At 35.4% G+C, this 25,088-nt stretch overlaps 1 protein-coding gene across 2 annotated transcripts; it reads right to left on the reverse strand.

Moving 5' to 3' along the window:
- Nucleotides 1-15,092: 15,092 nt before the first annotated feature.
- On the reverse strand, nucleotides 15,093-22,098 carry LOC149960250 (uncharacterized). 2 transcript variants are annotated; one of them, XM_090165206.1, is made up of 9 exons: nucleotides 17,696-17,875; nucleotides 17,538-17,638; nucleotides 17,173-17,480; nucleotides 16,910-17,119; nucleotides 16,748-16,858; nucleotides 16,522-16,664; nucleotides 16,086-16,462; nucleotides 15,745-16,025; nucleotides 15,093-15,680 (listed from the first exon to the last, which is right to left on the reverse strand). In XM_090165206.1, exons 3-9 carry the CDS (start codon nucleotides 17,282-17,284, stop codon nucleotides 15,676-15,678), a joined length of 1,239 nt encoding a protein of 412 aa, XP_090021332.1. In that variant the 5' UTR covers nucleotides 17,285-17,480; nucleotides 17,538-17,638; nucleotides 17,696-17,875; the 3' UTR covers nucleotides 15,093-15,675. The 2 variants fall into 2 exon arrangements, 1 of the variants encoding a protein (XP_090021332.1); XR_016478410.1 differs by lacking the exons at nucleotides 15,093-15,680; nucleotides 15,745-16,025; nucleotides 16,086-16,462; ... (1 more) ...; nucleotides 16,748-16,858; nucleotides 16,910-17,119 and adding exons at nucleotides 18,069-18,207; nucleotides 18,258-18,405; nucleotides 18,463-18,643; nucleotides 19,618-22,098 and having other exon boundaries at nucleotides 17,289-17,480; nucleotides 17,696-18,014.
- Between the last annotated feature and the right edge of the window lie 2,990 nt (nucleotides 22,099-25,088).

Raw genomic sequence — 25,088 nt, forward strand, 5'->3', positions numbered from 1 at the left:
GGCCAGAAACTGCTTCAAAGCGATTCGAAGCGCGTTTACGATAAATTTCAGGCTTTTCGCTTTTGCTTTTTTAACGCGCTTTTATTTCAAATCCATTTAGATATCAGCTTCTCGTGACAAAAAATCCGATAGAGAAACTTCTTGCGGTTGGTTTTGATGCAAAAGCGTGATTTTTGTTCGGAAAAATCATGATTGAAAATGGGGCTTTACGCAGAGCGAGCAGAGAGAACGCCGCGTATACGCGTTTATAGGGTTACCCACTATTCACCAGATCTCAGTCTTTATTTACTCTGCTTTGCTACTGTAGCGCCGCCGTTACGAGAACAGTACATTGATAAAATATATAATTGTTGAAACATTATTATTGTATTTTGTAAGTCATCAAGTTCAATAGAAATTTTAAAAGCAGTCACTTGAGTTTCTTGGGAAGTTGGTATTGGAGTAAAATCGGAAAATGAACGGCGACGCATCAAAAAACTTCGGCGGCGGCGGCGGCGCGGTGCACCGACAAAGAGTCATTTCGGCGGCGGCGCGTCGTAAAATAGTAAAAAAACCGGCACGGCGGCGTGTATAACGGCAGCGTCGGACTCTACATTGTAGTCAGTGATGCCAGATTGAGGGAAATTTTCCATCATCTAGGGAAAATTTTAAACCTTTAAACGGTAAAAAGGGAAAAGAGAAATCTGATCAAGAACTATCTAAATCTAGGGATGTTATTATATTCAAAGGTTACATGAAAAATGGCACACCTTCTTTAAATTGACGTATTATGAGAGATAAACTGTGATTTTTGTTAAAATAGAAAATATATTTGTGTATATTTGTCCGTCAACACTCATGTGCAATGAAAAATTAATGTATTTTCAAACTGTAATATTTATACTGGTAAAATTGTTCTTCGTTTTTATTCATTGCGAGATGAAAATAAAAGTATTATTTTCTTTAGGACATTTGTTATTTTTCTTTTCCAACGTCCCAAGTAATTGTTTTACGCAAATATCATTGATCTTTGTGTTTTGAAAACTAGGGAAACTTTAGTTCAAAAAGGGAAATTTAAAGGTTCGAAAATTAATTTCCATTTTCGCGACCTGGAATCACTGATTGTAGTACTGCGTGCGGAGAGGATACACACATCTTTATTCAACGGTATATTTTGGTAAATGTATTTTAATTGGTTTTCTTTTATAAATAAAATAAGGCTATTTTTATTAAGGATATACTGATAATAACTAGGAATAGATGTTTAGCAAACTAACTTAAGAGCAACAGGCAAGAAATAATAATTTATTAAAGTCTCGGCTATGTGTAAATATATTAGGCCTAGAGTCACTTAATTCGGTGATTTCTTTTCTTACTGATTTAGGTTTAAGACCAATATGGACTAGGCAGCATGACGTCACGCCGTTTCTTTGGCTATGTCCGCCATGCTGGTATATTTTTTCAATGGAAAAGCACCTACGTCATGTTGCCAATTCCCTGTTTTAATCAGATTTATTTAAAGTTTCAACAAAAACACCATAAAAACGTGTATTAAAAAAAATTTAGTTTATATCTTATTTAATATTGTTTATAATATAATACCGAACATCTGGCAAAAAAATATTAAATGTATAAATTTAAAAACTGCGCCCCGGGAGACTGCAAATTAGGAGCCCGCAATATAAGCGATACCTGCTTAAATCGCTTATCGAAAAAGGACATTTTTATTTTTTACACCCCCTGCCAAGCTACGGTCCTGTACATACTTAAAGGGAGGTAACAAAACAAGCTGATGGTTAAAACATACTTCCATTTACAATGCGAGGTTCAACAATAGGTGTTAAAATAAAAAAACGAAATTAATAAGTATTAATTAGTAAGTACTAATTAAAGTATACTTCCTATCTACTTTAATTAGTCCATGCGTCTAGCGTAAAAACTACCCTACCTGTGAGTTCAGGGAACTGCGTAAGGGACCCCGTGAAATTGACCAGAATAACGTTATATTTCCGATGATGGTTTCGGGTACCTATAGATCCGCTCTATTCAAATAATTCGAAACAGTGGCGTTGCTTTCTTTAAATACACCTCTATACTACATTTGAATGGTGGTAACTTTACCTGTTGATGGGCTCAAGTGTACTAACAATTCCTTGTGAATTGATTGGCGTGCTATACGGCGCCGTAACTCAATTCTAGCCTTTAGCTATATCTAAGCTACATAACACTAAATATTTAAATTACCAGTAGCGGTCTTAGCTGCCTAAGAGTCCTGTAGTCCAATCAGTGGCGTTGTAGTATTTTATGGCATTCGCAAAGAAATCCCGTACCTGGGTTCGAGCTGAGTTTGAGCTAAAATCTTGTAACTCGTTAGCGTTCATTAGTGCTAAAACCAATGTTTTGGTTAGTTCTAGCTTTATCAATATGAGTATTTAACACTATTTATGATAGCACTGTTTGTCTCTTTTCATCTCGAGTAAGCCTACTACGGCCGTCACGTTGTCTCCCGCCGCCGTCGCCGTACCAATTCCGTAACGGCACACGGCCAACTTCGATTACTTGTACGTTCGGCGTTGCGCGCTGGGCGTATTATGAAAGAGAGCCATTCTGACAGAGCTAATGCTCTCTGTTTCTGAAAAGACAGTCGGGCGGTGCAGTGATAATGGAGTTCTAATTTGTATGATAAGTTAGCCAACTCCTTTGGCTCTTTTTAACATCCCCGTTTTGTTACGTTTTATCATTTACAGCCAGGGACAGCTACTGAAGAAATCGTTCAGATATTTCCACCACATCCATGTCTTGCAGTAGCTGGTAAGATAAACAAGGCCGTGCAGGGGGGGGACTCTCCTGGACCCGGCTAAAAGAGCCCACGAGAGACAGAAGGGCCAGGAGCTCTAGACCAAGAAAGGTCAAAGGGGAGGGGGATGCATATCGAGAGGCCCACAAGTAACTTTTGCCCAGGCCCCCAGAAACCTTCTGCAATGCCCTGAAGAAAAGTGAAATCATTTAAGTGTTTTCTTTTCATAATCATGCTTTTTTATAGGTGAACTTAGAGATGGAAAATTATTCATGTTGTCCATGGATATTATAAACAATCATTTGTCAGGTGGTGACCTTATCGAAGCTGTTGGCGCGGTTCTTGGGCTTTACTATACAGGGTGTTACGGATAAGAGTACCGAAACTTTCTATATGCATTCTATGGGTCTCTTATGAGTAAAAAATTTCAAATAAACATGGGTCCTAAAGTGCTTCGTTTCAGAGATATGGGCTCCCAAAAAAACTACCCCAAACCCCGGACACAGCCTTAAATCTGGCAAACAATATTCTTCCTTGAACCATATTGTTTTCATTAAAATATCAATTGTTTTTTATCCGTGAGGTGAGAAACTTTAATAACAAGTGGCCAAAGTTCATTAATGTCCTTTTAGAAGTAAAATGAGTTTGAAGACCAATACAAGTCATTTTATTTTATTGATACGATTTTAATTATTTAATCTAAAGATACAAATGTCATAAAAATTCTAAAGGAATGTTTTAAAATTGTCAAATATTGTAGCTAATATGGCAAATTGGTCCAGGAACGCTTATTGCACGGACGGGCTCAAGAAAAATGGGTTAGAAGCTCAAAGGTTCAACCAGCAGTAGATTCCTAAAAGACTGGTGTCAGATCGACTGGCGTTTGAGTCTGTAGATAGACGGCTAAGAGAAATACAAGAAATTTGTATGTTTAAATTAAATTATTAAAATCGTATCAATAAATTAAAATGGCTTGTATTTGTCTCATTTTAACTTCTAAAATTACATTAATGAACTTTTGCCACTTGTTTTTAAAGTTTCTCGCCCTACGTATAAAAAACAATTGATAGTTTAATGATAACAATTTGGTTCAAGGAAGAATATTGGTTGCCAGATTTAAGGCTGTGTCCGGTTTATTGGGTTAGTTTTTTGGGAGCCCATATCTCTTTAGGACCCATGTTTATTAGACATTTTTTACTCATAGAGACCCATAGAATGCATGTAGAAAATTTCGGTACTCTTATCCGTAACACCCTGTATGGCCAATATTGAGTACCCTCAGGAATCCCGGTGTACACTAGAATTCTTTCAGATGTATTTTCCCCTCACTTTCAATTCATTTCATTTCACTGATGTATTTTTATTTCTTTAATGTTATATTAGGTTTGGAGCAAAAATTAATCTAAGAGAGTCGACAAGAGGTCGACGAATTGCGCCAATTAATCAAAAGGTTTTGGCCCTTGTCAATAAAATTTCTAAATACGATTGGTCAAATGAATGGTAACAATTTGTACTTTAAATTTGTTTCGTTTTATTTTAATCTGTATTTTTAATAGTGACGTGCAAGATGACGATCGTTTCGAATAAATATCCTGTTTCAATTTATGTTTCATTTTAAATTATAACATTTTTGGGTACACAACTCGTTTTTATTGTGAAACTTATGAGTATAGTCTAAGAAACAGTAATGAGAAGTAAGAATAACAGAATAATGTATTCGGACACAGTGCAGAATGATAAGATAACAGTAAAGGGTAGTTGGGAACCACAGTACAGGGTAGTGAGAACCACAGTGCAGGGTAGTGGGAACCACAGTGCAGGGTAGTGGGAACCACAGTGCAGGGTAGTGGGAACCACAGTACAGGGTAGTGGGAACCACAGTACAGGGTAGTGGGAACCACAGTACAGGGTAGTGGGAACCACAGTACAGGGTAGTGGGAACCACAGTACAGGGTAGTGGGAACCACAGTACAGGGTAGTGGGAACCACAGTACAGGGTAGTGGGAACCACAGTACAGGGTAGTGGGAACCACAGTACAGGGTAGTGGGAACCACAGTACAGGGTAGTGGGAACCACAGTACAGGGTAGTGGGAACCACAGTACAGGGTAGTGGGAACCACAGTACAGGGTAGTGGGAACCACAGTACAGGGTAGTGGGAACCACAGTACAGGGTAGTGGGAACCACAGTACAGTGTAGTGGGAACCACAGTACAGGGTAGTGGGAACCACAGTACAGGGTAGTGGGAACCACAGTACAGGGTAGTGGGAACCACAGTACAGGGTAGTGGGAACCACAGTACAGGGTAGTGGGAACCACAGTACAGGGTAGTGGGAACCACAGTACAGGGTAGTGGGAACCACAGTACAGGGTAGTGGGAACCACAGTACAGGGTAGTGGGAACAACAGTACAGGGTAGTGGAAACAACAGTACAGGGTAGTGGGAACAACAGTACCGGGTAGTGGGAACAACAGTACCGGGTAGTGGGAACAACAGTACCGGGTAGTTGGAACAACAGTACAGGGTAGTGGGAACCACAGTACAGGGTAGTGGGAACCACAGTACAGGGTAGTGGGAACCACAGTACAGGGTAGTGGGAACCACAGTACAGGGTAATGGGAACCACAGTACAGGGTAGTGGGAACCACAGTACAGGGTAGTGGGAACCACAGTACAGGGTAGTGGGAACCACAGTACAGGGTAGTGGGAACCACAGTACAGGGTAGTGGGAACCACAGTACAGGGTAGTGGGAACCACAGTACAGGGTAGTGGGAACAACAGTACAGGGTAGTGGAAACAACAGTACAGGGTAGTGGGAACTACAGTACAGGGTAGTGGGAACTACAGTACCGAGTAGTTGGAACAACAGTACCGGGTAGTGGGAACAACAGTACAGGGTAGTGCGAACAACAATACATGGTAGTGAGAACAACAGCAAAGGGTCGTTGAAAAACAGCAAGGAAATGTGTTAAGCACAGTAAAGATTATTGTAAAAACAGTAAAAAGTAGTCGAAAAACCAGTAAAGTAAGTTTTACAAACAGTAAAAAGTTATAGGAAAAACAGTAAGGAGCGAGGGAAATAACAGTGCGAAGTGGTTTAGCTCACATTAAAAAACAGCAAAGTAGCAATGAGAAGCAGTAGTTAAAAAGGTGCCCAAACGCTACAAAAACAGCTATACTCTTGTTAAATTAACAGTGCGCAATTACTGTTTTTTTAACAGTGAGCTATTAATGTTTTTTTTAACAGTGAGCTATTACTGTTTTTTTAACAGTGAGCTATTACTGTATTTTTAACAGTGAGCTATTACTGTTTTTTTAACAGTGCGCTATTACTTTTTTTTAACAGTGCGCTATTACTGTGTTTTTAACAGTGCGCTATTACTGTGTTTTTAACAGTGCGCTATTACTGTGTTTTTAACAGTGCGCTATTACTGTTTCTTTAACAGTATCTCGCTGGCGTCTACTGCTGCCAGCATGTTACTGTTTTTTTAACAGCAAATTTTTTCTCCGTGTGGCGTAACCTCACCAATGCACCCGATAAGATGGATTGAGGCCCGTGATATTTATAGGAGCCCCCACAAGCCAAAGGGGCACCGTTGGATCGTCCCCCCCCCCCAAACGTACATTTTGTAGCATTTTTTTGTAATTTCCCGACATAGCCGAGGAAATTTTGTCTTTACGCTACCGGCATCGTTTCTGCACCATTATTGAGTTCGGAAAGCTTCTCTAATGAATAGTTCTTTGGATTGCGCCACGTTTGGGGCTGACAAGGTAGGATTGGCTCATTGAAATGGCCCCCTTTTAACCCCCACGGGGACTTTCCGCAAAGGCACAAACGTAAAATTGAAGTCAAGAAGTATCGAAGGAGAGATAATTGACTTTCGGTTGTTTATCCGAGTGACACACATTTTCCGCTTTCGAGTTTGTAGGTGATTTGTTTCATCTCGACGATTTGAGCAGCACCGCGACTTCGACGGGAAAACACCTTCCCCTCTCGCCGTTTTCGAGTTGGGCCACCCGTTAACCGAGCCGTTTCAGTTCATAATAAACGCTTATGGATGGTTTTCGTTGGAATATTTCTGACCTATCCAGCGGAAGACGCAAAATCGTCTAAATTAGCTCATATAATTGAAGAAATAACGGTGATTTGATTGAATGCCAACGGGTTCATGGCACAATCGTTTCGATGAAGGCCCGCTGGCTCGATTTCATTGTTTTATTAAATAATGATTTAATTCGCAACGATAAAATGTCCGCCTATTTCCGGAAAACTCTATTCTCATTGTTAATTATCATCATAATAGTCTATAAAAATTTGTAAAGACTCTAAGGCGGGTTTTGTTGGTGTTTAGCTCTAAGGGTGATCATGAAGTTCCCTATACTTACAACGCTAGTCAAGTTTCTTACATCAAATTTATCGTCTTAATGTAAATAATAATGAACAAATATTTCCTTAGGTGGTTTTTAAAATGACAATGGACTATTTGGAATTTATTTATTTTAAGATGTGAAACGTTCTAGCTTTCAAGAGCGCAAATGGATGAATTCTAAATGTGCCCCGCCCCTGTGTTACAGCTATTTTAATCAAATAAATCATAACACGTAAATAAACCAATCGCGAATGAATAATCAATCTTTTTTACCTCAGTGGCGTAGCCAGGATTTTGTTACCTCCCTGGCTATGCCTATGTCGTACCTCATAATATTATCCTCCAAAGATCGCTATCCAGAGAAAAGGATAACCCATCATCAAACCTGGATGCACGTATTATGAACAACTCATAATTATCATCATAATCAGATAGGCTAATACCCAAGGCACCACCTTAGGCCTAAGTCATCAAGCGACTTTTGAAGCCTTTTAATTCAGGTGACCGGGTTACAACGCGTAGGAGGGTGGTGGCAAGCCCTGCATGCCACGCGAGCTAACAGCTCCTTACACTAACTATTACCGTTAACCTCTACAAGTTTTTATTTCGAAGAATCAATTGTATTACTCATTACAAGGGGCAGTCCCGGATGCCCAGTTCCATTTCTATTAACGCAATTAGATCAATGGGTTTCGACATTTTACAGTAATTCCCAGAGAGCGATTGAAAATCACAACCGCAAGATCTCGAGATCAGCTCTTCGAACCTTCAAAATAAACGATTACGCTAGAAATCCCAAAATACATTTATAAGTTTTCAAATAAAAATTCTACATTTAAATTCCACTTGTCATTCAAAATCACGTTGTATAAAATATAGAAATGTAGAGTAGGTTTCGCTATTTGAAAAAGCGTCGATGGCCTCGTGTTACGTCATACCGAAATTACTCAATTCGTGTATATCTGCGGTTATATTACGCCAGTATCGATAAATTTAGAATGCTAAAACCAAAAATGTAATTCGTTCAACATATAATATATATCTGTTTAGCACCGTGTTAGGCTAGTAAAACCCGGAAGAAATACCACACCCCTTTCTTAGGCTACGGTCATACTTGAGCTTAAAACCTAGTTTAAGTCAGTTTGTATACTACTTTTGAAATTGAAAGAAGCTCGCGATGGAAACTGGTTTCAAGCTTAAGTGTTAACTTCCCCTTTTCACGATCGTGTGGGCGGAGAATATCTTCAAGGAATCATGAAATCAGAGTCTGTAATTGTTAAAGTCTGGTTTTCACCAGGGCACACAACGATGAGCGTCGACCTAAAAATATTGTAACGGGGATTTTCGCGTCGACGTTCACCGTCGTGGCGTTTTTGCCCTTGTGAAAACCAGACTTTAAGGGTGCTCTTCGAAACGGAGGAGTCTCAATGTTACTTAAAGATATTTGACGGGAAGTGAACTCAACAGATCGGATTACGTCATTAATAAATTATGGGTACCAGCGTGCGTAACGTTCATAGTATAGACATTCGAGTCGTTTAAACTGGTTTATTAACCGCAGAAAGTTAGAGGAAAGCGAACGCCGAATACAATGATCTTGTCTTTGAAACAGGCCGATCGAGCGGGATTAACAAATCAAAGTATCTTTCCATGATATTAAAATAGAATAAAAAATCATATTTTATATAAGTACGTATAATAGAGTTTTTGACATCCGACAGCCACGATAAGAATATAAAGAAACAAAACAAATCGCTAATAATAATAAAAAAAACTTTCCCCTTCATATCAAAAATGTATTGTTCCGTACTAATTTTAATGCAAAACCTTTATTACCCCGGAAAAGAAATAAGAACTATAAATTTAAATGCTCATTATCTATTTATTTTTAAATCACCACGAGATAAATCAACAATTTATCATCTCGCGAGGCAGATATCTCCAACCAATAGCAAATACGTTATTGATGCGTTTCAACAAGCTACGTCACGGAAATTTGGGTATTTATTAGTTGACTTGAAACCTCACACCCCAGATCAGTATTTACTACGAACAGGTTTAATACCGGGTGATGAATCGGCTGTCTTTATTCCAATATGAAGTGTATTATAGAAGGGATTTTTTTAGGGTTAATCGATAGTGGATTATTAAAGAATTAGCTTACGTAGTATTAGAAACTGAAGAATCGGAAGTGTTTACTTTCAAATCTCCATGCCCTTTCAAAGAGCTTTCAAACGAAGATAAAAGACAATGCAGATGGATATCTCATAACATTTGTCATCTTCGATGGAATGACGGCGAACGTCCTTACAGAACGAGACGTGACATTTGCAATCAGATAGCGGAAAAAGCGACTTCGTTTTTCACCAAAGGTTTAGAAAAAGCTGCAGTATTATCGACACTCCTCGGTGTTCCAGTAACTAACATCGAAGATACCGGTTGTCATAAATTATCAGAACTAGAAGACGTTGAATTAGACTGTCCTTTTCATTCCGAAACTGTTCATTGCGCTTTAAGAAAGGCTAAGAAAATCTCTAAATGGATGTCTCAAAACGAGTTAAGAAAAACATAGACTTTCTACGTTTCCTAACATCCTGTAATCTAAATCAAAGAAAAACAGCTATTAAATACGCTAGCAAGGAAGCTATATTGGCTCTCGTTGAATGTTGTATAAATGTATTGCACGGAACAATTGAACTGTCAGAACGTCATCGTAAGCGGTTAAAGAAACATAGCGCGGTTATACGAAACGTGTCCAAGAAGAACCCTTTATCAAAACGACGAAAGATTCTGGTACAAAAGGGTGGTTTTCTTCCATTTTTATTAGCACCACTGCTATCTATCGTTAGCTCAGTCGCCGGAAGTGCAATAAGCCGAGCTATAAACCGATGATGGCTCGAAAAATGCTTCTAGTACCTGAAGATGTAATGGAGAGATTAAAAAACACTACACCTTCCAAAACAGAAGAAACACCTGAACTTCAAAAAGAGAAGACACTCGATGATGAAATGAAATCTATTCTAGATAATCCAGATTTAAACGAATCAGAGAAATTAGCATTATACAATCAAACTCTCCAACGACGGTTAACTTACGTACGTAAAGAGCAAATCTCTCCCGTTATTGAAAACTCTGAACGACCTAAAACTTGGTTCGCGCAAATATCTTATTCTCGACCTGCAACTTATGTTAGTGATGCAATTTCATTATACCGAGCGACTACGGAAGATCCGAGATATATTAGATGGACTAACTCAGGAGAGCTTTCTATTCAAGGACAAGTGATTGGAGGATCTAATATAATCGATCTTTTGTATGACGCTGTGAGAAAAACACCTGGAACAGCGATTGATCCTATAGGAGTTACAGAGTTTTACGAGGGCATTCATAAGTCAAATATTTCAAAACGTTTAATTAAAAATCCTGTAAGATTGACACTGTTAAAAACATTAGCTGTATTTCATACACCGCCAAGTAGTTCAATGTTATCATCATCTTCACCTAGTCCTCTAAGACCTTGGATACATACTAAATAAAATATATTAACCTGATAATGTTGTTCTCATTTCATAGTATAAGCCTACAATGGAAGGTTGTACAGAAACGGTCTCTTTAGGACTTTTAGCCTATTTATCACAATCATTTTCAAAATCACCGAAAATTATCACAGCTGTATTAATTATCATAGTTATTATAATATTAGAATTATTTAATTTCCTTTTTTGGCGTTACATGCCATTACATCAAAATATTACCCGATATGGAGAAAGAACTTGAGAAAATCTATACTAATCCCGCCGACCCGGGGTCATTCGCCGGAGTTCGAACGCTCTATAATTCAGCTCGACATAAAGGTTTAAAGGTTTCATTGGAAAAAGTAAAACAATTTCTAATAAAGCAGGATACATATACGCTGCATAAACCTGCTAGAAGACGATTCAAACGAAATCGAACTATGGTTTATGGAATTGACGAACAGTGGCAAGCGGACTTGGCAGATTTTCAGAAGCTGTCTAAATATAATTCAGGATCTCGCTACGTATTATGTATTATTGACATATTTAGCAAATACGCTATGGCTGTAGCGGTTAAAAATAAGAAAGGTGTAACAATTTTAGAAGCGTTACGTAACGTTTTTGAAAAAGGTCGTCAACCGAAAAGAATTCAAAGTGATCATGGAAACGAATTTGTCTGTCAAGAAGTGCAGAGTGAGTTACAGCGAAGGGGTATTAACTTTTTCGCTACTCGATCAGAAATGAAAGCGTCCATTATTGAAAGATTCATTAGAAGTTTTAAATCTCGTTTATATCGCGATTTCACGCAGAATAACACCCTTAAATATATTGACGTTTTAGTTGATATTATAAACGCTTATAACAATAGTTATCACAGATCAATTAAATGTAAACCCGCGGAAGTTACTCTAGATAACTCTGCTAAAATATGGAAAAATCTTTACGGTTCGGTAGATTTTTCTCCTCCGTTAACATACGCATTTGAAATTGGAGATATTTGTAGAATAAGTAGAAATTTATCAATTTTCGATAAGAAATATACCCCGAATTTTACTACAGAATTGTGTAAAATAGCTGAGAGACTACCACGTGACCCACCTGTATATAAGCTGATGGATTTAAATTCTAACCCCATTTTAGGAGTATTCTATCGAGAGGAGGTTCAGATTGTTGGTCGAGATTTAAAAGACTGTTACTTCATAATCGAAAAAGTAATTAAAAAGAGGAAAAAATCGGACGGCCGCGTAGAACTGTATGTCAAGTGGCAAGATTACGACCCTACATTTAATTCTTGGATACAAGAAGTGTATTTAAAATGAGTTTTTACGTCACGCTACCTTCAGATTCCTCGTCATTATATTACCAAGATAATAGCGTTGGTAAATTTCGAACGTATTTAGCTGAACCGTTAAGATTTGAGGAACAGTACGAAGTTGGGTTAGCGGAAATAAGCTATCCTCGGACATGGCATAACGTTCGAAAACCTAATCTATTGGTTATTAAAGACCCTCTCGAATATGATAAAATGACTGATAACCCTCTAGTTAAAGACCCTCTCGAATATGATAAAATAATTGAAGTTCCCGCGGGTTTTTATAAAACTCCGGAAGAACTATTACATGTTATGAACGTCCACAACCAAGAAGAACAAGTTACATTCGCTTATTTAAATTATTCTAATTGAATTAAAGTTAAATTGCAACCGAAAAGCAGAGCTGTAACTGGCCCCGATCTATCGATTTTACTAGGTTTTAAGGATAGAAGAGATAATTATTTCACCATTTTAAATTCAATGATAACCCCCTACCCAGTTGATATGAACGCTGGGTTACATTCCTTATTCGTTTATTCTGATCTGGTTGAAAATAGCGTTGTTGGGGATAGTTTAGCACCTCTATTAAGAATCATAAGCGTCGAAGAGAAAGCCGAGTCTAATGGGAAAACAGCTACAAAAATATTTTCACAACCTCATTACCTACCAGTCGTGTGTAATAATATTAAGACTATAGAGATTAATATAACAGATGATTTAGGTGAGCCAATACAGTTTCATAGTGGAAAAGCTCACGTTGTATTACATTTTAAACCCCGTAAAATGTGGACTTCACTATAAACCTATAATAATTCAGGACACACCCTCATTCTAGCTTAAGAGAGCGAACAGTTAACATCATGAGGTCTGAATATTCACCCTCAAGAACTGATTATGAAAGTTACTATTTAAATCAGGTTGGTTTCGGTGGAATACCTGTATATAGAGGTTTAGCTGTGCAAAGAGGACATGGACTAGGAAATATATTATCTTCAGCGTTTAGATTCGCGATACCTTTACTGAAGAAAGGCGCTTCTTACTTGGGAAAAAACTTTTAAGTACCGGAGCGAAAGTAGCGACCGATGTTGTTAGCGGAGTGCCAATTAAAACAGCGCTTAAATCGCATTCTATTAACGCTGGAAGGGAAACTTTAGCTTCACCAGCTGATGAAGCCATGAGACTAACATCTTCAGCTACGGATCATATTAAAAGAATGACCGGTTCCGGAAATAAAAGGAAACGAACTCAGTCGAAAAGCGCCATTTCAACAGCAGGCAGGATAGCGAAAGGACGGTTCCCTAAACGTTCCGATATATTCTCATAATGTCCCTTTTACACCCGCACTCAGTTGAGTGTATAAATTCCGAGCTAGATTTGTTTCAAGTACCTATGACACAATCTTCGATTATTGGTGGTGAATGGGTTGAGTATAATCCAATATCAAATATAGTTGATAACGCATCAATTACATTTTCTATCAACGGTAACTCTGAAACGTATATAGACCTTTCACAAACTTTGTTGCACGTTCGAGTTAAGGTAACTAAAGATAATGGCCAACTACCGCAACCCGCGGTTCCAGGTGTTGCGGGTGGGGCCGCCGGAACTCCAGCCGACAATATCGCCCCCGAGAATTTGTTTCTTCATTCGCTTTTTAGCGACGTCCACGTATTTCTTAATGAAAGATCAGTAACACCTTCCAGTCAAAATTACGCTTATAAAAGTATGATACAAACTTTATTAACGTTCGGAGATTCTGCAAAAAAAAGTTATTTAACGAGTTCACTTTTTTATCGGGATACACCTGGGAAGTTCGATTCATTTTTCGATAACGATGGTTTCTCTAAACGAGCGAGTTTAGCGTAAAAAGGGGCGATTGACTTGTTAGGCGTAGTCCATACTGATTTATGTCAACAACCACGCTTTTTATTAAATATGGTTGATTTGAAATTTAAATTCGATAAAAATAGAGCAGCTTTTTGCGTTCACTCCGACGTAAAATGTAAAGTGGAGATTTTATCAGCTTCCCTTTATCTGAGGAAAGTTAAAGTGATACCGGAACTATCGCTCGCTCAAGCCAAGGCGCTACAATATGGAACCGCTAAATATCCTGTAACTCGTTCGGAGTGCACCTCATTTTCTATACCCGCTGGTCTTATGACTAGTGTGCAAGATCATTTATTTACCGGACAAGCACCCAAGAAAGTTGTTATCGGGTTTGTGGAGCAAAAAGCGTTTCTAGGAGATTTGAAAAAATCACCGTACAACTTTCAACATTTCGATTTATCAAGCATTGGATTGTACATTGACGGTAGCAGCGTCCCTCATAAGGCATTATCTCTAAACTTTGAGGAAAATCAATATATTCAAGCGTATTGCAATCTTTTCATTCAAACTAATCAGTGGAACGTAGATGAAGGGAATCAGATAAGTCGGGAAGATTACCCTAACGGAAATTGTTTATTCGCGTACAATTTAACCTCGGATCTTAATAACAACGCTAATCACTTGCATCTTGTAAAAAACAGTAACCTGAGATTAGAATTAAAATTTGCAAAACCGTTACCGGAGACGATTTCCATTCTAATTTACGCTGAGTTTCAAAATTTGATTGAAATTAATAAAAACCGAACCGTGATTTTCGATTACAGTAATTAATGGATTCGCTACAGATAACTAAAATTCTTGAAAAAGATTTAAGTACTAAAAGTATATTTCGAGGCGTGTACCCGGCTGACAAGCTACCTAAATATGTAAAAATATTCCCTTCTCTATTTATTGTAAACACCGATACGAGTGCTGAACCTGGAGAACACTGGGTTCTAATATATTTTTCTAAACATAAAAATTGTGAATTCATGGATTCCTTTGGAAACCCCCCAGATTATTTTAAATTTAATGACTTTATTGAACGAAACAGTAAAACTGTTACTTTTAATTCTAATCAATTACAGAGTAATTCTAGTAATACGTGTGGATCATTCTGTATTTATTTTGCTATAAACAGGTGTAAAGGAATAGAAATGTATAACATTGTGTCTAGGTTTAAGAAAGATAAATATGTAAACGATAAAATGATTAAAGAGTTTATGTGCAAAATGTATTCAATAAAATAATTTTTTACAATTTATAGCAATAGCAGTTTTTTATATATACATAAATACAAGCATTCATTATAATTTTTCAATATCTTTATGACCGTGCGCTAATGTACGAACCCCGCAGGGTAGAATATATCTCTTATCATCATTTGGTGATAAACAAAGTTTTCTAGTATTTAAAGTAAATAGCTCATGCTTGAAACTAGCTATACGCATCATCTCGGCTGACATGGTTTCTTGATTAAAAAGACAACGTTCATAGTCTTCGTGGCGGATGACGTTTCTAATAACGTTCATGGCAACGCCCTTACAAACCTTTTTATGGTTTAAAATTGACTCTAAAGATTTCCCCAATCGCAACTCCTTTTCTATCTCTTAAGCGGTCTTAGACTCCCCGTACAATTTAATAGAATAAAGCTTTGGACGAAGTCCTACAAAGCTTTGAATTAACTGCGAATTTGTCTCGTCTTTAAAATAACCGAGAGCTTTTTTATTCTGATTAGAATGAAGGAAATGCGAAGGTGGATAATCAGAGAAGTCAAAGCGGTTTTTATGAACTCCAAAGTCTTTATAAACATCATCCGTCTTAATGTTGTACGTTAAACTGTCGGTAAATATTTTATATATTAGTACTATTTAAATAAAAAATGCATATCAAATTAAATTACCAGTGTCTGTAAATAATAGTGATGCTTTGTTCCCGTACGTATTTTTTATGAATCCATAATGGAACCGATACATGAGCTCCTTGGATAAATCTAGAATGGTGAATCCGGTAAATATAGGCCGGTTAAGAACAATTTTAGCTCTCTTCTTATGAGCGCCGGCTAACTCTTCATTAAAGATGGTAAAGTGTTCAAACTGCGGGGAGCTTGTAACTTTTAACATTCTTTCAGGTTTATGAATCAACTCGAAATTTATATGCTTCCGTAGATTTTCCATCGTTTTTCTAAAGAATTAAATGAAGTAAGGGGAAAAAAACAGCAATAAATATTTTAAATTGATTTACCCGAAAACAGAGTTAACCATAAGTTTCCAGAAATTCTTTTCAAGTGAGCTCTTGGATAATTTTCTCTGTTCAGTGTTGAATTTAACATATTTTTCCAACCATTTTCCTTGAGTGAAGGTTAGAGCTCGGTGAACCTTGGTTATTTTCAAACCTAATTCTACATAATATTTTAAATTGCGGTAATGTACTATGTATTTCTCTTTATTATTTAAATTAGGAAGAAGTTTTGGTAGACTTTGATTCTCCTTAATATTTAATTTTCCTAAGAGATCTTTGGAGTATGGAGATAGCATATCATGTGTAATAACTTTAGATTCCGCCGCTACTGGGAGATCGTTATGTAAGTCATGCAACTCTGGAGGATATTCAAGATCCACCTGCAAAGGAAACAATTCTTTAAAAATATAATTTAATAATTATAACACTTGCTATTTACCTCTAAAATGTATCCGTTTTCAACGTTATTGGGAATACTCAGAATATTTTCACAGAGTGTTTGCAAATAATCCTCCTGAACCCACTGGAAGTCGCCTAGCGGTAGTGGTTCACACATAACAGCACCGTACAAATTATTCGCATCTTCAATTAAGTTAATTAAAATAATTAAAATAAAAAAAAATTAAAATAAAAAAAAATTAATTTTTAAAAAAAATTTAAATTACCTAAATAGCATATATAACTGCTCTCTTTAGACGAATCATATGTGTCGGGCATATACTTGTTATTCGCTTCAGAATAACGAGTTGCGATCATTGAAACACCGCCTCGAATACCTAAAAATTCAATGTAAATACAATAATATTTAAAATATCAAAAAGCGTTACCCTTTTCAATAAATAAGTGTTGATCTATATCAAGTATGAGATCGAGGCGAACATCGGTCATCTTCAAAGCTGCTTGCCAGGCTAAACCTGGTGCGGTGTAAGCGTGAGCGGGATCTAGTTTATAATGAGTTATAGATAATGTTCTAAAATTTTCCAAAACGTCGGCTAAGAGCAAAGCATCGCTTTTCACATAGAGGTCGGTGTATTCCCCTACGAAAACCGAGGTTAAGAGATTTGAAATATTTATACTATAGTAATTTTACCTAATGTTTGAATATTAAACGCTGTCCAAACATTTTGGGCGTGTAAATAATCAGATTCTAAAATATTTTGATTTTTCAATGAACTGAAAAACGCTTCTCTAGATGGCAGCATCGTCTCGTCAAATTTCTTTCATCGTCCATATACTCGCACGGGTAGACTCCCTTCCGCAAAAGCAGTTGAACTTTATCACTTTCAAAATATTTCTTAACAATCTGAAATTTACTGGCTCCTTCCAAAACGAGATTAGATACTAGAGCATCGAGGCTATCGCTTAGAAATCGATAAGAGTCTAAAAACCGAAATCTCCCTAAAAATAATAATAAAATTACTGTTAAGGTTAAATTCATAATTAAATATATTTTACCTAGTTTGAGTGAAATATAATTTTCGCTAGTGGAATGAATACAGTCAAGTGTCTGTTCCTTAAAATGACCAATCTCCTGACATATAAGATGTAAATCGTATCTATGAAGATTTATTATTATTAGGTTTTTTCCTGGTTAATTAACTTAATAAATTCACCTGCTAAGGTTATGAAGGAAAATAGGGATAAATTCTGGAACTTTCTTTTGAAGATTACAGAGGTTATGCGCTGGCCCCCTATATTTACCGCTGAAATGGCCATGATATCGAACAGCGGGCATATTTCCCTGATTTAGCTGTTTCTGACAAATGTAGCAATGCGTAGCAGCATGAAACTATTCCTCCTCCTCCAGGGTAATAATCATGGGTACATTGGTGTCAATGAGTTCCATCAACTCCTTCTCTAATTCCAGAATAGACTCCAGAAATCTTCGATTTGCATCAATTCCTCGATAGCAATCGGTTCGAACAGGTAGACCTAAAAGTATTCTCTTATAATATATCTAAAAGGAAATTTTGCCGAATAACTTACCGTTAGGTCCAACAAGCACCCACGAATACGCGCAGCTGATGTGCATGTTTACTTTGCTGGTATTTATATCGGGATCTAGATCACATCCTTGAACTCTCGGTAGGATTGCTTCAAAATCGGCGTAAAATACATACTGCACCTAATAATTTCATTTCATTAAGAGTTAAATTAAATAATTTTTATTTTTACTTTTTCCGTCCACTCATATTTATCAAAATAAAGCGTCTTCTTCTTGGTAGGGAAAACTGTTTTTTGGACGCCGTGGGTGGCGCATTCTTCGATATGCGCATCACGTCGCTGTTCCGCGTTATTACCGCTGAATCGATGAAGACACATTCTAATACATAAAATAATGAGTATATTACAAGCAATGAACTATTGGAAACTATATTACCTGCAGTAATAACTTGTGCTTCGGTTTTTTGTTAGATGCTGTAACAGTTTTCCTAGGTCTCGTATAAGACAGTAATGTCTATTCCCATCGTCAATATCTTTAGTTTCGTCGGTGATGTATAGCAAATCAACCTCCCTTTCCTTACCACACTTGTTAGCGCTTACGTAAAGGGGGAATATGTCTCCCGAGAAGCCAAATACAGATATTGATAAATTATTCATTAATTCAAATTTTTTAAGTTCCGTAGCGTTTAATTTGAAAGGGAAAGATAAATCACTGGTATCAAGTTCATTTTCATAAGGTGTATATTTGGAAACCCTGTTAGGGTTATGAAGCTTAGGAACTGGGTGAAGTTTAGCTAGAATTGACCAGAGAAAACATTTCTCCTCATTTTCGTTTCTAATATTAAGAATCGCGTGACGTTGAGGGTAGTTCCATATACGATGATCCGCGTAATGGTTGAAAAGATGCTACATTTAATTCTACATACAAAATACGATCAATTACCCAACCCGATCCTATCAAAAATATAATGTTTTATATATTAAACTTATTATTTACCATGGTGAATATTAGTAGAAATTATGTTTAATTCAGAGAAAACGGCATGGTATTAGAAGATAAAACTTATTTTATACAAGACGTTTCGAGCCGAGGCTCTTCTTCAGTCGTTCGTTAGTTTTAATTTGATTTAAAATTTTACCATTGTATTTTAGGATTGTATATTCGTAAACTAGGTAATTTAAATTTAGATAAAGGATGTCAAGAAGTAACTAATTGGGGTAATATTGTGATTTAAAATTTTATTTTATTTTATATTTATATTTTAATAATTCACACTGACTTACATATACTTTGGATTTATCGGTTACATTGATTCTATTACACACGTAAATTGTTAAAATCAGTAAAACTTTTGTTTATTTTTTAACACGCTGACCTTCTGCTCGCGTGATATTAGAACTTGAATATGGCGCGTGGTAAAATTTTAAATCAAATTAAAACTAACGAACGACTGAAGAAGAACCTCGGCTCGAAACGTCTTGTATAAAATAAGTTTTATCTTCTAATACCATGCCGTTTTCTCTGAATTAAACATAATTTCTACTTATAATGTTTTAGTTCTGTATAAAACTTATCAATTTTAGTACATACCTGTCGTTTCAAAGTTTTCCGCTGCGAACTGTATTGTTTCAATGCAGTCATTCAGCTGGTTTTCAATGACGTCGAGCGTTAATGTTGTTTGCATAGTGCTCCGGAAATAGGGTCGTACTTCCGCACTTTGCTCTTCACCCCCTAAAGGTCTCATATAAACAGATCTTGCAAGTAGGAACCATTTTATTCCACGTTTACTAGCCAGTCTTTCTACTAAAAATTTACGGAAAGCAGCTTGGTAACGTCCAATAAACATCCCTACATCAATATCATAGTCCTCGGCATTGTAACGAATAGACGCTAGCGTATCATTCAAGGCATGGACCATATTTGGGGATGCTGGTGGGGTTTCATCAAGTATTGGTGAGGCGGGAACAGGTGATGGTGTTGGGTTGTCAGGTAAATCTGATGCCGATGGTTAGATAGATTCCAGTTGATTGTCTTGAAGCAGACTATGTGAAGGTGGACGGAAAGATGCTAGCGAACGTTGCATTGGTGACGGTGTGCGAGACAGGTCCATGGGTTCGGAAGGGCCGGGTGCGTTCAAGTCATGAGTTCGTTGATGGATCTTAAAATGCTCTAACCTAGCAACAGTCTTACCACATACTTCACAGACAAACTTATGTCTATCACCGTGTACTTCTCTAACATGCCGATTTAAATTTGATTTAATAGAAAAACTTTTCACGCACGTAGGACACGTATACTGAGGTTTAGGCATCTTGAATATAGCTGCCGCAGTTAACCGTGGAATGACCTCCCAAAACGTTCTACAACCCCTTTTGTAGCTTGTTCAAGTATCTTTTGAGAACGATACGTTTTTCATACTTGAAATATTCGTTTTAAGAAATACTCGTGAGATAGGTTCAAGTGTCAAGCGTACTACAATGATATTAAAATGAAGTTTAAAAATATTTCCATTCTACGTCATTTTAACAACGAATATTCCATGACGTCAAAATACTCAAATCCATGTTTTAAATTCAAATTAACCGCGCCCCAATCCACGCACGTTAACCGCGTCCCATATTCCATGACGTCAAAACACTCCGTGTTTTAAATTAACCGCGCCTTCCGGGTAATCCGCGCGCTATCTCCTAGGTTATCACTTTTTACATCATTTCAACTTATTCCGTACGATAAAACGCGATAAGATATACATCAAGTGTCACTCGCGATAAGCGGAGATATATGAACAAGTTGGCCTGAACATAGTATGTTGATATACGAAAAAACAAATCGTCGCGAGAAATATCTTAAATACATTGACTTTTCGACGATTTTACCCCCATTTAACCCCTTAAATCATGGATCCCGACGATCCCGACGATCCCGATCCTGGGACTGACGCCACACCCTTACTTTCCTTCTACTTTACTTAGTACATTAATTAAGTATTTTTAATTTTCTGAACATATGTTTTACACTTTGTTCTACAACGTTTTAACATACACCATTTCAATACATTATTAACTTATTCCATACGCTATTTAAAACACATGAGATAACGAGGAAACAAGTAGACTCTGAACAAATATGTTTAAATCTACGGGAAGGATGTTGAAAGATTAAATTCATTATGGTTAATGTTAAGTATTTTTCTACCTTTTTAAATTTTGTAGTATTTCTTTATCTATATATGTATATCGGAAATGTATATTAACGAATCGAACGTAGAGTAAATAGTTTTTTATTAGTATTTTCTGTCTATATTTGCGTATCGGAGTTGTGTTATGCCCTATTAAAAGTAGAATAAGGAATTTTTATATTATTATTATACCTATTAACATATCGGAAATTTATTTTATCAAATTTAAAAAGTGATTTTAGTAGTATTTTTCTATCTATATTTTCATATTTGAAATGTATTTTAACGTATTAAAAGCAGAATAAAGATGCATAAGAATTCATCTTTCTGACAAGAGTCTTACAAGTTACCAATCATACATACATCATCTAATCTGGAATTTATGTTTAACCATTGGATGAATTCGTGTTTACAAAAGGTTCTTTTAAACGTAACTTAGTGCATTAATTAATATTAAATTTGAATATCGGAATTGTATTTTGTTGTAATAAAAGTAGAGTTCAGTCTTAGCTTGTATATGAGTTAGTTTACAATTCCTCGCCGCGGAGAAATATTCTGTCTATAGCCAATTGAAGATAATTTCTGTACAAATTTATAATATTTAAAATTTTTCCGAATGCACTTCTTCTAGGGCAGCGGTTCCCATTTCATATTGGAATATTTATCGCAATAAAAGTACAATATTTACAAATTTTTATTTTGTTTAACGTCTTTCATTTTTAAAAATGTAATTGCTTGACTTAAATAAAGCGTGAAAATTATTAGTTTCAAAATGATATATACAAATCTTATCCATACTAATTTTATTTTAATTTTTTGTGATTTTTTAGTATCTTTCTGACTATATTTGTGTATAAGAATTGTATTTTACCGTATTTTACCGAATTTAAAATATAGGTAAGTGGTTTATATTGTATTTTTATACCTATATTTACATATTGAAAATGTTACAAATGGTTCTTTTAAACGTAACTTAGTACATTAATTAAGTATTTTTATATATTTGAATATCGGAATTGTATTTTGTTGCATTAAAAGTCTAGTTTAGATGTTTTGTAGTATTGTTCTATGTATTTGCATATCTGAATTATATTATAGTATCTTTCCGACTATATTTGTGTATAAGAATTGTTTTTTACCGTATTTAAAATAAAGGTAAGTTGTTTTTATCGTATTTTTATACCTATATTTACATATTGAAATTGTTACGCATACGCGGTTCCCATTTAATATTGGAATATTTATAGTAATAAAGGGTAACTATTGTAGAAAATAAAAGATATTTTAATTAAAACATTTCTTAATTTCTTTATAGTCTAAAAATATGTGTTTAACCTCTTTCATTTTTAAATATGTAATTGCTTGACTTAAATAAAGGGTGAAAATTATTAGTTACAAAATGATATTTACAAATCTTATCCACACAAATTTTATTTTATTTTAATTTTTGTATTTTTATAGTATCTTTCTGACTATATTTGTGTATAAGAATTGTTTTTTTTCGTATTTAAAATATAGGTAAGTTGTTTTTATCGTATTTTTATACCTATATTTACATATTGGAATTGTTACAAAATGTTCTTTTAAACGTAACTTAGTACATTAATTAAGTATTTTTAAATATTTGAATATCGGAATTGTATTTTGTTGCATTAAAAGTAGAATTTAGATGTGTTTGTACTATTTTTCTATGTATTTGAATATCTGAAAAATATTATAGTATCTATCCGACTATATTTGTGTATAAGAGTTTTATTTTACCGTATTTAAAATATAGGTAAGTTGTTTTTATCGTATTTTTATACCTATATTTACATATTGAAATTGTTACAATAGGTTCTTTTAAACGTAACTTATTACATTAATTAAATATTTTTAATTTACCGTATTTAAAATAAAGGCAAGTTGTTTTAATCGTATTTTTTATACCTATATTTACATATTGGAATTATTACAAAAGGTTCCTTTAAACGTAACTTAGTACATTAAGTATTATTAAATATTTGAATATCGAAATGGTATTTTGTTGCATTAAACGTATTGAACGTAGAGTATATACATATATATTTGTACATCGGAATGTAATTTAACGTATTCATATAGCCCAGGTTATCAAGAAATCTACGTTGCTTTAACAGTCACTTTAGTATATAGGCACTTTATGATACTAAAATGAAGTTTAAAAATAATTCCATTCTACAAACACGTGACATATGACGAATATTCCTTGACATCGCTATTTAAGGAGTTAAACACTCGAGATGAAGATAAGCAGAGATAAAGATAACGCAAAAACAAGCCAGTTCTGAACATAATATGTTGATATGAGAAAAAAACAAATCGTCGCGAGAAATATCCTAAATACATTGACTTTTCAACGATTTTACCCCCATTTCACCCCTCTACTTCGAATATTCCTTGACGTCAAAACTAGAGGTCGGCGATGGTTAACTTTTATGCAATAGATAAAGCTCTCAAAATTATTCGTAAAACGTTTTTATCAAGTAATTTATATTTCTGTATTATCCGATTAATTTGTTTGATAAATTTGTAAAATTAATCGGAAAAACGACGTTTTTTCGATAAAAAGCTCAAATTGAAATACTCGTGAGATAGGTTCAAATGCCAATCATATTTAAGTACTACAATGATATTAAAATGAATTTTAAAAATATTTCCATTCTACGTTACTTTAACAACGAATATTCCATGACGTCAAAACACTCAAATCCGTGTTTTAAATTCAAATTAACCGCGCCTCCCGGGTAATCCGCGTGATCTCCACCCAGGTTTTCACTTTTTACATCATTTCAACTTATTCCGTACGATAAAAAGCGATAATAAATACGTTCAAGTGTCACTCGAGATAAGCGGAGATAAATAAACAAGTCGGCCTGAACACAATATGTTGATATACGAAAAAACAAATCGTCGCGAGAAATATCATAAATACATTGACTTTTCGACGATTTTACCCCCATTTCATCCCGTAAATCCCGGATTTGGATCCCGAACCTGAACCTGAACCTAGGTTCGGAGCCTCGCCCTTACTTTCCTTCTACTCACCACCCTCCTACATGATTAAACCTGACCACCTGTTGTAATGGCATTTTAAGTCCTTAGGTGACTTGGGCCTGTGGTATTAATTTAATTAGGTACCGCGTTATTAAAGTAGTACTATAGTTAATTAAGTATGACTATAGTTAATTAAGTATGACTATAGTTAATTAAGTATGACTATAGTTAATTAAGTATTACTATAGTTAATTAAGTAGTACTATGGTTAATTAAATTTTACTATGGTTAATTAAGTATTACTATAGTTAATTAAGTATTACTATAGTTAAGTTTTACTATAGTTAATTAAGTATTACTATAGTTAAGTTTGACTATAGTTAAGTGTGACTATAGTTAATTAAGTATTACTATAGTTAATTAAGTAGAATTGTAGTTAATTAGGTAGTACTGTAGTTAATTAGGTAGTACTGTAGTTAATTAGGTAGTACTGTAGTTAATTAGGTAGTACTGTAGTTAATTAGGTAGTACTGTAGTTAATTAGGTAGTACTGTAGTTAATTAGGTAGTACTGTAGTTAATTAGGTAGTACTGTAGTTAATTAGGTAGTATTGTAGTTAATTAGGTAGTACTGTAGTTAATTAGGTAGTATTGTAGATAATTAGGTAGTACTGTAGTTAATTAGGTAGTACTGTAGTTAATTAGGTAGTACTGTAGTTAATTATGTAGCACTGTAGTACGGCATTCAATTAAGTTGATACGCCATTTATTGAAAGTCTACACTTCTTTTGGAGTCTACGCACTTCCACAAGCCACTATCGAGTTTTTCTCAACCAAATGACAATTTTATATTTAATTCTTTATTTTTT

This window comes from Leiobunum rupestre, chromosome 2, assembly GCF_980474605.1.
Source record: "Leiobunum rupestre chromosome 2, qqLeiRupe1.1.hap1, whole genome shotgun sequence".
Lineage (NCBI taxonomy): Eukaryota > Metazoa > Arthropoda > Arachnida > Opiliones > Sclerosomatidae > Leiobunum > Leiobunum rupestre.